Genomic DNA, 15,606 nt, shown 5'->3' on the forward strand with positions numbered 1-15,606 from the left:
AGTGAAACCCCGTCTCTACTAAAAATACAAAAAATTAGCCGGGCGCGGTGGCGGGCGCCTGTAGTCCCAGCTACTCAGGAGGCTGAGGCAGGAGAATGGCGGGAACCCGGGAGGCGGAGCTTGCAGTGAGCCGAGATCGCGCCACTGCACTCCAGCCTGGGCAACAGCGTGAGACTCCGTCTCAAAAAAAAAAAAAAAAAAAAAAAAAAAAAAAAAAAATTTTTTACTCTTGCACCTGTGGTTTTTTTTAAATTTAAAAAAACTTGCTGATACATAGCCCTGAAAACTTAATTGCCTATAAGTGAGCGATTAAAACTAGCATTTTTAGAGGTCACTACCAAATTGTCATTCCATTTTCTTTCAGTCTTAGCATATGCTACACCAACCTTTCACGTATCTAACAATTTTATTTCAAAAAAAATTCTTTGGCCAGGCGTGGTGGCTCACTCACGCCTGTAATCCCAGCAGTTTGGGGGGCCGAGGCAGGCGGATCATAAGGTCAGGAGTTCAAGACAAACCTGACCAACATGGTGAAACCCTGTCTCTACTAAAAACACAAAAATTAGCTGGGTGTGGTGGTGCACACCAGTAATCCCAGCTAGTTGGGAGGCTGAGGCAGGAGAATCGCTTAAACCCGGGAGGCGGAGGTTGCAGTGAGCCAAGATCGCACCACTGCACTCCAGCCTGGGTGACAGAGTGAGACTCCATCTCAAAAAAAAAAAAAAAAAAATTCTTTTTTAAAGGCTGGAGTGCAGTAGGTATTTATAGGCATGATTATGCTCACTACAGCCTCGAACTCCTGGACTCAAGCGATCCTCCTGCCTCAGCCTCTGGAGCAGCAAGGACTACAGGTGGTCACCATTGCATCTGGCTTTTTTTTCTTTAAGTCTGCGTTAGTTTGAGAAAAATTAGAGATACTGTTCTATGAATTGGCACAAGGCCTATGTCCTTTATGTAAAAATAAGCCACAATAGTCATTATCATTGGCATTTTTTTTTTTTAATATTTCTATAATCTTAAGGCTTCCCTTTGCTGGTACATTTAACTGAAACTACTGGCTGGGCACAGTGGCTCACGCCTATAATCCCAGCACTTTAGGAGGCTGAGCTGGGTGGATCACTTGAGGCCAGATGTTTGAGACTAGCCTAGGCAACATGGCAAAACCCTGTCTCTACTGCAAATGAAAAAATTAGCCCATCATGGTGGCACATGCCTGTAGTTCCAGCTACTTGGTATGCTGAGGCAGGAGAGTTGCTTGAACCTTGGAGGCAGTAGTTGCAGTGATCCAAGATCGTGCCACTGCACTCCATCCTGGGCAACAGAGAAGGAGTCTGTCTCAAAAAGAAAGAAAAAGAAACTACTGCCCTCCTCACCTGGCACTGCCAATTTTTTAATGGGCCAGTTGGTTGGACATTTGTGTGTGTTTGTGACAGAGTCTCGCTCTGTCATTCAGGCTAGAGTACAATGGTGCCATCTCAGCTCACTACAACTTCTGCCTCCCAAGTTCAAGCGATTCTCATGCCTCAGCCTCCCCGGTAGCTGGGATTGTAGGCATTCGCTACCACACCCGTCTAATTTTTTTTGTATTTTTAGTAGAGATGGGGTTTCACCATTTTGGCCAGGCTGGTCTCAAACTCCTGACCTCAAGTGATCCGCCCACCTCGGCCTCCCAAAGTGCTGGGATTACAGGCGTGAGCCACCGTGCCTGGCCGCTGGTTGGACATTTGTACCTAATATGCAGCTGTATGAAATAGGATAAGGTCCTTTGTCTGTCTACTATCTGAAATTGGAAGAGACTGGATTAGAAGATCTGAATTTTTTAAGCTTTAAAATTACCTTATTTAAATCATCTTCCCATTCAGATATATTGAAACAATATATAATCACTTACAATCTTGCTTTCAGATTTGCTTAGAAAAAGTATTAAGCACCAAAACTGTAAAATGGGGGTTGTTTGTGTTTTGGTAGAGATAGTTTCCCTATGTTGCTCATGCTGGTTTCAAACTCCTGGTCACAACTATCCTCTGGTCTCAGCCTCTTAAAGCACTGGGATTACAGGCATGAGCCATCTCACCTGAACAAAAAAATTGTGAATTTTTTAATGTGTACATTAACTAGTTAATAATTATGATATTCTTTGCTTATTGATGTTTAGCATTGTTTTGTTTTTGTGTATATATTTTCCTTCTGAAGTATCACCTCTGTCATTATGTTCAATTATTCATCACTTTATAGAGTTCATAGATTTCACCAAATTAAACCACGAATCAGTCTAATTTTCTGTCTACTTCTGTTGTGGATGTAGAATATATTTTACTCAGATTTTACCAAGCACTACTCTTTGACCAACTCCATGGTTTATAGCATGTTTATAGCATTGACAGGTTCTATCGACAGGTGTATTTTATAGCCTCTACCATTATAGAAGTTCTCTCATCCTCTAACCATCTTAATTCCTCCAGACCCACGTCAAACATTAGGAATTCCTCTCATGCCAAGATATTTTTAAAGTTCCTTAACTTTTAAAGTACCCCAGCTCCTCTGATTAGTTTCATTATATTAAAGTTTGACTTTATATCAAATCTCTAATAAAATTTGACTTTATGTCAAATCGCTGATTTCCTCTTCCACTGAGAATACCTTGTTATATAAAAAAAGTTTTTTATACTATCTAATTCTGTACATTCTGAGTTTATTATATTTTGTTTTCTTAAAGTAAGAACCTGTTTTACAAAATCAGAATCCTGATTTTAGTAGATCAAAATTTTTAGAAAAATCACAAAAGATTAACTTTTTCTCCGTAATTGCTGTTACCAAAAAGTAAAGTTTGCTAAAAATATGTTTTGTGGTCCCAATAAGTGACTCAATATTTCAGCAAAGAGTTTTCAGATAGAATTGCTATTTGGCCTATTTTATTGGGAAAGCAGCCTTTCCTAAACTAATGAAAGACAATTATTTGCATCAAGAATTGTCTTCCCTTTTTTGCTGTGGTTCCAAACAAGCATTTTCTTTTTACATGGTAAGCATTTTGGAGACCATTTTGAAAGGAATTACAAATGTTATGTCTTATAGCAAATCGTTGGCACAATTGAATGTTTCTAAGAAATTCTTTGTAAGTTTAGCTTTGCAACTCTTACTTTCAAATCTCTTTGATTCCCTCATCATCTATAATGCTCTTTTTTTTTTTTTTTTTTTAAAGAGAGACGGGGTCTCACTAAGTTGCCCAGACTGGACTCAAACTCTTGGGCTCAAGCAATTCTCCCGCCTCAGCCTCCTGAGTAGCTGAGACACACCTGACTTACAGTGGCCTTTTAAACAAGTGTCCTTGGCCACAATTCAAGTCTACATAGTAATCTAGAAAACATTTGTAAAAGCTCATTCAAATATGTTAAAATATTTAAGAGCTTACAGAATATGGAGCCAATCTGTTTGAATTCTCTGGCCTCTGCTACCTCTAGGTTTTTTAACCTTGGACAAATTGTTTAAGCCCTGGACCTTAGTATATGTTTCTGTAAAAATGAGTGTAATGCTTGTTTTGAGGATTAGTGAGTTAATGAATGTAAAACACTTAAAAACAGTACTGTTCTAGAACTAATACAGCTAGTACTTACTGCTTTGTTTTGTTTTGTTGTCTTGCGGAAAATGCTGTAATTTGCATTTGTGTTTAGGATTACATTGGTGCCAAGTAGTGCTGGTTTTATTATAGTTAAGAGTTGTTAGGCCAGGGCAGTGGCTCATGCCTGTAATACGAACACCCTGGGAGACAGAGGCTGCCAGATGGCTTGAGCCTAGGAGTTTGAGACCTACCTGGGCAACAGGACAAAACCCCATCTCTACAGAAAAATTACCGAGGCATGGTGGCACGTACCTGTAGTCCCAGCTACTAGGGAGGCTGAGATGGGAGGATCGCCTGAGTCCAGGAGGTCAGGCTACAGTGAGCTTTGATCATGCCACTGCACTTAGCCTAGGTTAGTGAGAGACCCTGTCTCAAAAAAAAAAAAAAAAAAAAAGTTATTATTAAATTGAGAATAGAACAAAAGTCCTTAATAAGAAGAGGTTCTCCTTGCCAGGAATAGCTAAATAGTACCATAGTTGCACAGTACCATAAGAGGAAAGTGAAGAGATAATTGAATTATCTTAGAATATGTATCATAAAACACAAACATTTCTGCCTTAGTAAAACAAGTATCACATTTTCTATCAGAGAGCAGAGATTTGTTTTTACTAAAATAATATCAGTTGTATTAATTGAAGTGTTTATTTGAATTCTGTTGATTCATACTAACCAATGTGAATTTGTTTGGTTTCATATTGTAAAAAGCTTTAAGGATAATTTTGTCAATATATGCCAGAAGTCAGCAAACTACAGCCATGGTGCTGTCCCACCATGTATTTCTATAAATAAGGTTCTATTAGTACATCATCATCCCTATTTGTTTACCTACTGTTTGTGTACTTTGGTTGCTAGAGTGGCAGAGGCGCAACAGAGACCATATGGCTCACAAACCCTAAAATATTTACTCTCTGGCCCTTTACAAAAGTTTGCTGACCCCTGATATATACTAAGAAAAAGTTAAGTCGCCCAGGTGCGGTGGCTCACGCCTGTAATCCCAACACTTTGCGAGGCCGAGGCGGGCGGATCACGAGGTCGGGGTCGAGACCATCTTGGCTAACACGGTGAAACCCCGTCCCTACTAAAAATAGAAAAAATCAGCCGGGCGTGGTGGTGGGTGCCTGTAGTCCCAGCTACTTGGGAGGGTGAGGCAGGGGAATGGTGTGAACCCGGGGGATGGAGCTTGCAGTGAGCCAAGATTGCGCCGCTGCACTCCAGCCTGGGAGACAGAGCAAGACTCCACCTCAAAAAAAAAATTAAAATAATAATAATAATAATAAAAAAAATAAAGTCAAGTCAGCACAGATGATTGTAGTAATTTGCTTTTAAAAGGAATTTATTTGTGGATAAATTCATACATTCTCCAAATATGAAAAATACTGTATTACATTACTTTCATGTCCCATGCAACAGAACTGAGAGTACTATATATTCGTAAAGTGCTGTGGATTCATATATAGATGGTAATTGCTAGTAGCAGTAATAAGTGTTCAGTGATGGTGTATCTATGAACATTGATTGCCACCTCTTAGTGCCTTTTTTTCTTTTCTTTTCCTTTTTTTTTGTTTTGTTTTGTTTTGTTTTGTAACAGGGTCTTGCCACGTTGCTCAGGCTGATCTTGAACTCCTGGGCTAAAGCAGTCCTCCCACCTCAACCTCCCAAGTATAATCACTATTTTAGCTTCAATCTATTGCATTCCTCCTTTTTTTCTTTATACTCCAAACATTATTTTGTTCATTTATTTTCCTATTATGACACCAGAATAAAGCTTATTACCTTCATTTTGTAATTAATAAGTATGTTGATGAAGCCACAAAAAAGAATGAAAGCACGTCCTTTGCAACAACATGGATGCAGCTTGGAGGTCATTATCTTAAGTGAATTAAGACAGAAACTGAAAACCAAATACCGTATATTTTCATTTATAAGTAGAGGCTAAGCGTTGAATACACACTCAAAGACAAGAACAATAAACACCGGAGATTCCAAAAGACAGGAGAGAGGAAAGGGTGACAAACTACTTACCAAGTACTGGGGTACTATGTTCAATACTTGGGCGACAGGAATATTAGAAGCTCAGACTTCATCATCATGCAATATATCCATGTAACAGACCCTGCACATGTACCCTCCTGAATCTAAAATTTTTATTAATGTATGTAGCATATTTTCCCTCCCTTTAAAATAATCATATGTTGAAATGTTAAATTAGTTTAAAGAATCTTTTTTTCCAGCTAGGACTGAAGTTATTCAATGTGATACAATTTCACAGAGAAGAACGTAATGTATATTTTTTGTTCTATTTGCAGCCCACAACTGGAGTTTTGTATAAAGAAGATAATTATGTCATCATGACAACTGCACATAAAGAAAAATATAAATGCATACTTCCCCTTGTGACAAGTGGGGATGAGGTAAGTTTTTATAGATATATCGATAATCCTGTCACCAAAAATATTTATGTAAAACATTGTAACTACATACTTTGAAGTAAAATTGAATAACAGATTTCTCAATAAGACTGTTTTAGCATAAAAGTATTAATTGGTTTTAATATTCCTGAATTCTTTGATTTTGCAGTTTATCTTGGAAAAATTAGCAACCAAATTTTTTTTTTTTTTTTTTTTGAGACGAAGTCTTATTCTGTCGCCAGACTGGAGGGCAGTGGCATGATCTTGACTCACTGCAACCTCCGCCTCCCAGGTTCAAGCAGTTCTCCTGCCTCAGCCTTCCGAGTAGCTGGGATTACAGGTGCATGCCACCACGCCCAGCTAATTTCTGTATTTTTAGTAGAGACAGGGTTTCACCATGTTGGCCAGGATGGTCTGGATCTCTTGACCTTGTGATCCACCCATCTCAGCCTCCCAAAGTGCTGGGATTACAGACGTGAGACACCATGCCCAGCTGCAACCAATTTTTAATGGTTTGAATAAAAATCTAACTCCACACTTGCTTTCTTTGTAGACATTAGAGTTTTAAAGCAAGATATAATTTTTAAATGTATATGTGACTTTCAAAATAAAGAACTGTTTATAAGTAAGTCTGTAGGTACCCCATGCTTTCTCATTACCTTAGCTCATGCCCTTATCTTCCTCCTGAAATGCCCTAACTGCCTCTTATCCATCCTTCAAGGCAATGACTTCTTTCAAGATGAAACAGGAGAGGCAGCATGGTAAAATGGAAAGGACACCAGCCTAGGAGCCAGGAGGCTGAGGTATAGGCTATAGTTAGCTGTGGAACAAATTTGAAACTCACTTCCTCCACTCAATAAATTTATTAAGCCAATTCAATAATATTTTCATGATCTGGAAAACAGAAATATTAAACTCAGTGCTTTATTGGGTTTTGTTCAGATTTGAAATCTAAGACCACTATTTTAAGTCTCCTTGAGACACACACACACACACACACACATACACACACACATACACGGCATTCAAATCTGAAATGTAAAAATATGTAGAAAACTGAAAAGTACCTTAAAACTTTCCAATATATTCTGTAAGATTCAACTATTCTAAGGCTTTCATATCTAAGAATTTGTTTGGGTAAAAGCATTTAAAAATTCTGAAATAAGTTTATAAGAATTGTTCAGGAAACTGATACTTAAAAACCTTTTTTTCCTTCCATTCTTGCCTTGTGAAAAACAAAAATACATTTTAAAAGACCTTTTTTTAAAGAAAGAATGAACTCTATGAAAGATTATTTTATGGCTCCATATTTTGTACTTCAGTTCATTTGAAAGCAGTGGCATACCTTAGGATGTTGTTAAACATTTTGACTTTTTTTCTCTTTTATTTCTAAGCATTTGTGATTTGAGTAATGAGTTAACACCCGAACAGCAAAGTTGGGTGAAATTCTAGAAAGACTGTAAGTATTAAACTCTAATTCTTTCTTAGGAAGAAGAAAAGGATTATAAAGGCCCTAATCCAAGAGAACTTTTGGAACCACTATTTAAACAAAGCAGTTGTTCCTACAGAGTATGTATTTTATGTTTACTTCATGATTAGAAAATGATTACCAACAGCCAACAGATCTTTGAAAATACCGTTTCTTCTTTATTATGTTGTATCAGGTTTTTTTTAACTATTGTTATAGGTTTAGGGTTACACGTGCAGGATTGTTACATAGGTAAACTGCATGTCACAGGAGTTTGGTGTACGGACTATTTAGTCACCTAGGTAATGAGTATAGTACCTGATGGGTTGCTTTTTTTTGTTTTTGTTTTTGTTTTTATCCTCTCCCTCCTCCCATTCTCTAACTTCAAGAATGCCCCAAGTCTGTTATTCCCCTCTTTGTGTCCGTGTGTTCTCATTTTTTAGCTCTCACTTATAAATGAGTATTTGGTTCTCTGTTCCTGTTGTATCAGATGTTAAGTTAGGTATAAATCTGAGTTCTTTTTGTTTTTTTTGCTTTTTTCTTTTAGAGAAAAGGTCTCATTCTGTCACCCAGGCTGGAGTATAGTGGCATGATCACGACTAGCTGCAGCCCCAACCTCCCATGCTCAAGCTGTTCTCCCACCTCAGACTCCCCAGTAGCTGAGCACCACCATGCCCTGCTAATTTTTGTGTTCTTTTGTAGAGACGAGGTTTTTCACAGTGTTGCCCAGACTAGTCTCAAACTCCTGAACTCAAGCCATCCACCCACCTCAGCCTTTCAAAGTGCTAGAATTACAGGCATGAGCCACTGTGTCTGGCTAGTTGTTTCTTAATAACATCTTACTCATTTCAATTCCTGTCTAGTGTGTGCAGCAGATACCAAATAATACCAATAACAAATCATACCATTTAGCAAGCTGTTTTGAATGTTTTTCAGTTGAAACTAAAGTTTTCTGCCCTTTTTTTTTTTTTTTAATGAGACAGAGTCTAGCTCTGTCACCCATGCAGCCCATGCTGGAGTGCAGTGGCACGATCTCAGCTCACCCCAGCCTCTGCCTCCCAAGTTCAAGTGATTCTGCCTCAGCCTCCCAGTAGCTAGGATTACATGCACGCGCTACTACACCCCGCTAATTTTTTTGTGTTTTTTAGTAGAGATGGGGTTTTGCCATGTTCGCGAGGCTGGTCTCGAACTCCTGGCCTCAGGTGATCCGCCCACCTTGGCCTCCCAAAGTGCTGGGATTACAGGCGTGAGCCACTACACCCGGCCAAAAGTATATAAGAGAATTTTAATTTAAAATGCTAATTTTTATTTTTTAAGCTATGTAGAAAATTATCCCTAAGCCAGGTAATTATTACAGACCCCAAGTATATTCTAGACCTATTTACTTCACAGAATTCTCACACAGAGCTAGTGAAAATAATGAATAGACTTCAGAAATTTCACATTTTTCTGAGGCATAATTGTAAGTGTCATTTAATGAAAGCTTACTCCGAAATCTTAGGGGAAATCTCAGCTGCTTCAAATATCAAAAAGTAATTCAGCTGAGTTATGTGGCTTTTGTATATTGAAACATATCCGTCTTTCTTAGATTGAGTCTTATTGGACTTATGAAGTATGTCACGGAAAACACATTCGGCAGTACCATGAAGAGAAAGAAACTGGTCAGGTGTGTTTTTCTTCAAAATATTATGAAACATTATAAGATGAGAACTTGAATAATGAGATTGATAGTTTTAAAGTTGTATCCTTAAAAATGTCTTTGCAAAATACTTAGTATATTTTTATTTTACTTTTCAATATAGAAAATAAATATTCACGAGTACTACCTTGGGAATATGTTGGCCAAGAACCTTCTATTTGAAAAAGGTTGGTGTCTACCCAGTGATTTGACAGTAATGCTGGAATTTGGTTTAAAATATATGTTCAAATTGGAATTTAAGAGATTTTTTTTTTGGACAGTCTGTGAATTTTAAAATACTGAAATAGGTTTCTGAACTGTCCCTTGCAAAACTTTTGAAGAAGTCTTTGTTTTCACCTTTTTTTTTTTTTTTTTTTTTTTTGAGACAGAGTCTCTCTTTGTCACCCAGACTGGAGTGCAGTGGCATGAACATAGCTCATTGCAGCCTCGACCTCCTGGGCTCAAGTGATCTTCCTGCCTCAGCCTCCCAAGTAGCTGGGACCACGGGCACATGCCACCATGCCCACTAATTTTTGTATTTGTTGTAGAGATGGAATCTCGCCATGTTTCCCAGGCTGGTCTCAAACTCCTGGCTCAGGCGATCCACCCACCCCAACCTCCCCAAGTACTGGGATTGTATGCATGAGCATGAGTCACCATGCACAGCCTAAAAGCTTTACTAACATAAGTAAGAAAAAAACATGTTTATCAAAGCAGAAAATAGTGAAAACAATGTCAGGTGCATGTTAGTGTTATATTTATATAGTGTTAGTCTTCTGCTTGGTTTAAGCAGTTATTATATGTAGAAATAGATGTATCTCTCAAATGGTGATATATGTTTATTCTATATTCAGATTGGTCAACTAATTTAATATTAAATTTTTCACTGAGATAAAAATACTTCAAAAGAAAGTTGTTGTGGCCAGTTTTCTGCCTGAAATAGAGTATTTCCTAGGTAAAGATTAAATATGACTGTCCTTTCATACAAAACCATTTCAAGGAAACTAGCTTTAAAGTAAAATCGTATGTGCTTTAGACCTTCTTTAGAAGGAAGTTTAAGGTTACAAAGGTGGTTGAAAACTTAGTCATTTGTATCACATATGCCACTGCTCATTCTTTACACTTACTTTATTCCACAGAACGAGAAGCAGAAGAAAAGGAAAAATCAAATGAGGCAAGTGACAGATGTTGCTTTTTTTACTCTTAACACTTAGTGAGGTATGAATTTATATAACCTAACTGACAGAATATAGCTTTGTGTTCTTATTCTTCATCTGTCAAATACCTCAAAGGATTGGGTCAAAGAACCTTTGCAGTATATTCGTTTTTTCTGAGAAAAGTTACACTGTGGTCTTTCTATTTACTCTTAAGATTATACAAAAATAAATCTATCACTGATGTGTCTGGGAAAGATTCTGTTATAGCATTATATCACTTCTGTGCTTAGCAGTGGTTCCCTCTATGTAACACTTGAAACTGTTAAGAGGTTTTTGCATTTTTTTCTCTTGTTTGATCCCCCTCTCCTGTGGGCAAAACGGGTAAACTATAATATAAATAACAAACTACCAAACTGCAAGCATCTTAAAAGCAGGGCCTGTCTTTTATCTGTTTACCCCACAGTACCAAGCAGAGTGTTAGACATATTGTAGGCACTTCATTAATGTTAATTGAAAGAATGGATAAATGATGTCTGTAACATAGGGTTGTTTAAAAAGAGTAATTCCTCAGGAAACCTAATCACAATTTTTAAATCCCAAAAATGTTTATAGAGTTTTTAAAAAAATAACTTATTAATAGAGGATATTTCCATAAATGGCTTAATACCATACTGAGACTTTTTTTAGAAGTAAAGTAAAATGGCAAAGGCCTTGAAAATTACTTAAAAGTGATGCCTATAACTTAAAAGGGTAGCTTTGGAGAGACTTGATAAGCTAAGCATAGACACACATAGCATTGCTGTTTTAAAAGATTTTAATTTTACAGACTACCTTTGAGATTAAAATAGTTATTTACTGTGACTCTGGAAGACAGCAAAAGATGGAATTCAAAGTGTAAAATGATAAAGGAAGAGGAAGAAAATGGTAAGGGAAGAAAACTATTTTTTGAGCCCCAGTTTATAAGCTAGACACTGCCAGACATGTAACAAAAGCTAATGTTTAATCTTCCAAAAACCTTTTAATATACAGTCATGAATCGCTTAACAGTGGAGGTGCATTATGAGAATTATGTGGTTAGGTGATTTTATTATTATTGTGCGAGCATAATAGAGTGTACTTACACAGACCTACATGGTATGTATATTTTTATTTATGTTTTTTTCCCATGGAAAACCAAGTTCTCATTACCATTACTGAATAGCAGTTATTTCCGCTACCGCAATGCAAATATCAAATGCAATATATCAGATTTCTGTATATGCTCCATTATAATCTTATGGGGCCACTGTCTTATATAAGGTCCATTGTTGACCAAAACGTCATTATGCAGTGCACGACTGTATATTATTATTCTACTTTTACAAATGACAAAAACTGAAATTTATTCAAAGTCATAAATCTAGTAAATTTAAAGCTTGGATTTGAACCCAGGATTTTCTAATTTTAGACACTGGCTTAAAAATCACATACATATAAGGAAATCTCAAAACCTTTTTTCCTGAAAACATTTATTTATTGCTGGTTTTGGACATAGTGCTGACAGGGTACTAAAGTGATAGAAGATGAGATCCCTGCCTCCAAAGAGCTTGCTTGGAGATACTATGAACAGTGACTTTTTTTAAAGTTCTTACAGTAGATTTTTCTTGTGTTTATGTAGAGAAAAGTATGGGAGCTAACTTGTTAGTGATCCTTGTCTTCTCAGGTTCTATCCTTTATTCCTTCATTCCATGAAAATTTTTTAATTTGTCTTTTGCTGGCCTTGAGTAGATTTATATAGGAGTTTACATGCTGGCTAGTATTGCTGTTAATATGAAAAACGGGGAAGAAGAGTAAGCAGATTGATGAACCAGTCAGCACTGTATTTAAACTTCTGTTTTAGAATACAGTGTTTTACTATACAACCCTATTTTTTGGCAAATCAGCCTTCAGACCTGTCGAATCTAAACTGTAACATTCACCAAGAGTTTAGAGAAGAAAGCTCTGAGCAGCCCAGTATAGTAAGTTTCTATATTTTATCTTAGTCTCTTTCTTTAGAACTGTTGAGAATAATTCATATTAATCATTATTTTATGGCCCTTTATATAAATGTACTTTTACTTAACATGTTAATTTTGGCACCAAATAATCTTTTTGCTGTATTAAACTAGCTCTGAAAATACATATTTGCTCAAATAAAAACTTATGAATCAAAATAATATTAGAGGGAGAACTTAAAATATAGAAATATTACCTTTCAGTTAATAAGTAAAATGTATAGTTTTCTTCCTTTCAGAATAATAAGTTCCTCTCCCATCCTCAGTCCCATTTCCATGTCTAATTAGAAGTCTGTCTTATACTCTTTTTTTTAAGATTCCCACTAAAAATATCGAAGGTCAGATGACACCATACTATCCTGTGGGAATGGGAAATGGTACACCTTGTAGTTTGAAACAGAACCGGCCCAGATCAAGTACTGTGATGTACATATGTCATCCTGAATCTAAGCATGAAATTCTTTCAGTAGCTGAAGTTACAACTTGTGAATATGAAGTTGTCATTTTGACACCACTCTTGTGCAGTCATCCTAAATACAGGTAGGATGTGCATTTAATATTTTAAACATAAAATGCACACATGCTTTAAAGTGTTCTGTGCATAGCTTTAATGCTTTGTTCCTACTGAATAGGTTCAGAGCATCTCCTGTGAATGACATATTTTGTCAATCACTGCCAGGATCGCCATTTAAGCCCCTCACCCTGAGGCAGTTGGAGCAGCAGGAAGAAATACTAAGGGTGCCTTTTAGGAGAAATAAAGAGGTATGAGAATTGTCTAATGATAGCTTTTCAGTGCTTCATTTTTAAAATTTCAGAGCATATGTCAATATTTTAATGATTTTTGTAGTATAATAGTAGTAATTTGTTTTACTGGCCCAACCTTTTGAATTTCATTTTTCATTGATTTTAATCCTTTTCCTTATTCTAGTACTACTCAAGCTATTTTAATATTCTCTTATATTCATAATTTCATATTTTAAAGTTTGACATCCTACTCATTATAATTTAATTTTTAGGTATTTGTCCCAGCTAACTCTCTTGAAAAAATAGACTAAAACTCAATCTGTATCTCCTAATACATTATTAATTCTTCAGCTCATTGCTGCCCTTTTAACCACTTCTGTGCACTGCCTCCCCAGTTTAATATACTGTCTTCCATCTTCATCTGCCTACTGGGCATAGCCATAAACATTTTTAATAATCTCACACTCATCATTTTTTTCTCTTTCATGCTGACCCTTTTCTTGCCTTCTCCTGTGTTCTACCCAATTGACCGATTAGAAACCTAAGTCATTTTTCTTACCTGTATCTCTTCATTTATCTCTAACTCTAATCATTCACTAAAAGGCATCAGTGTTATCTTCTAAAGGCTTTTCAAATCCATCCTGTCATTAGTTCAGGACCTCATTATTTCCTGGAACCAGAAACTTGTCTCTTAACACATCCCCTTTCTAATTCTTCCCACACAGCTGGTAAAATGCTGTTTCTGAAATCACCCTTTGATTATGTGTTTAATCTCTTGGTAGTTAACACATAATACATTTCAGGATAGAATCATCACTCATGTAATACAAACCCCTTTGTGGTCTGACTTCAGCCTCATCTTTCATCACCATTCCCTTTATCCCAGCTGTTTTGAACCACTTAGTTTCTTAAAAGTACCACGGAGTTCTGCTCTGTCACGCAGTCTGGAGTGCAGTGGCGTGATCTAGGCTTACTGCAGTCTCCGCCTCCCGAGTTCAAGTGATTCTCCTGCCTCTGCCTCCCAAAGTGCTGGGATCACAAGCGTGTGCCACCACACCCAGCCCTCCTTGACTTTCAGCATACTGTTTTCTTCTTCTCTTGCATTGTCTCCTCCCACCCCTTCTGCTCATGAACTTCTACTTATGCTTGAAGATGTGATTCCAATGTTACTTCCTTTAGAAATGAGCCAAAACTTCCAGTGGATTAACCCAGAAAGAGATAACTACTTCCTCTTCTGTGGTCTTGTATTTCATTCAGTCCTCCATCATAGCACTTACATGGCTAAGACTGGTTGTTTTACCTATGGGTGTTACATTAAACCAGAAGGCAGAGGAAACTAATACTTGGCTGCAAGGCTTGTTTCTTCCCTTCATCTTGAGTACTTTTGCAAAAGTATTACTGGACTCTCTGTGGATGTTGTGACCAACACTGTCATTCTGATGGGAGGAAAAGGTGATTAATTCCACAGTTTAATTTGAAATGCTATTTTAAAAGATTTGGGCTAGAATTTTCTTCTGGTCTTCCCTTTGATAGTAAAGTATACTGGCACATACTTAAAAGTTAGCTCAATCAAAATGCTTCATAAATCCCAGCTTTCATTACTCTTCGAGGAAAAAATGCCAGTTTACTTCTCTTTAAATAATGTGTTTAGTCTGGGCTTGGTGGCTCATGCCTATAATCCCAATACTTTGGGAGGCTGAGGCAGGAGGATCGCTTGAAGCCAGGAGTTGAAGACCAAACTAGGCAACTAAAACCCTGTCTCTACAAAAAATTTTTAAAAATCAGCCAGTGATATAAAAGTCGTGATAGCATATAGCTGTAGTCCCAGCTATTCAGCAGGCTGAAGTGGGAGGATCACTTGAGCCAAGGAATTCAAGATTGCACTCAACCTGGGTAAAAAGGGTAAGACCCTATCTCAAAATTAATTATTTAATGTGTTTAATCTGCCAGTCGAGAAAAATTGAATTTTTTTAACCTACAGATGATAATGCTTTAAAAATATTTAGCAGAGGCCAGGCACATGGCCCACGCCTGTAATCCCAGCACTTTGGGAGGCTGAGGCAGGCAGATCACTTGAGGTCAGGAGTTCAAGACTAGCCTGGCCAACATGGAACCCCATCTCTACTAAAAATACAAAAAAATTAGCCAGGCACGGTAATGCATACCTGCAGTCCCAGCTACTTGGGAGGATGAGGCACAGGAATTACTCAAACCTGAGCAGCGGAGGTCACAGTGAGCCGAGATTGCACCACTCTACTCCAGCCTGGGTGACAAAGCAAGACTCCACCTCAACAAAAAAATAAAATAAAATAAAATAAAAATACTCAGCATTTTTTTTTAATTTCTAATTTTTGTGGTACATAGCAGGTATATATATTTATGGAGTACATGAGATATTTTACATATACTCTTTTGTTGTTGTTGTTGTTGTTGTTTTTGAGACAGAGTCTCACTCTTTCCCCTAAGCTGGAGTGCTGTGGCGAAGTCTTGGCTCACTGTGGC

At 37.2% G+C, this 15,606-nt stretch overlaps 2 protein-coding genes across 4 annotated transcripts in view; one reads left to right on the top strand and one right to left on the bottom strand.

The window, feature by feature from the left end:
* Window positions 1–15,606, bottom strand: part of LOC105465032 (ankyrin repeat and SOCS box containing 3) — a 194,334-nt gene that overhangs the window by 128,783 nt on the left and 49,945 nt on the right. Inside the window, exon 1 of one of the 2 annotated variants that reach the window (XM_071076682.1) lies at window positions 3,869–3,885. The exons of the other annotated variant lie outside the window; for it this stretch is intronic. The gene's annotated coding sequence lies outside the window, so the exon portion shown is untranslated. Of the gene's footprint in view, window positions 1–3,868; window positions 3,886–15,606 lie in introns of those variants that run through there. 2 annotated transcript variants of the gene reach the window in all.
* Window positions 1–15,606, top strand: part of LOC105465029 (endoplasmic reticulum lectin 1) — a 32,869-nt gene that overhangs the window by 2,015 nt on the left and 15,248 nt on the right. For both annotated transcript variants that reach the window (XM_011713210.2, XM_011713211.2), the window contains exons 2-8: window positions 5,923–6,027; window positions 7,513–7,593; window positions 9,081–9,158; window positions 9,295–9,358; window positions 10,310–10,344; window positions 12,677–12,900; window positions 12,993–13,122. In XM_011713210.2, the coding sequence (XP_011711512.1) occupies window positions 5,923–6,027; window positions 7,513–7,593; window positions 9,081–9,158; window positions 9,295–9,358; window positions 10,310–10,344; window positions 12,677–12,900; window positions 12,993–13,122 (717 nt within the window). The remainder of the gene's footprint in view (window positions 1–5,922; window positions 6,028–7,512; window positions 7,594–9,080; window positions 9,159–9,294; window positions 9,359–10,309; window positions 10,345–12,676; window positions 12,901–12,992; window positions 13,123–15,606) is intronic.

This window comes from Macaca nemestrina, chromosome 13 (assembly GCF_043159975.1).
Source record: "Macaca nemestrina isolate mMacNem1 chromosome 13, mMacNem.hap1, whole genome shotgun sequence".
Taxonomy (NCBI): domain Eukaryota; kingdom Metazoa; phylum Chordata; class Mammalia; order Primates; family Cercopithecidae; genus Macaca; species Macaca nemestrina.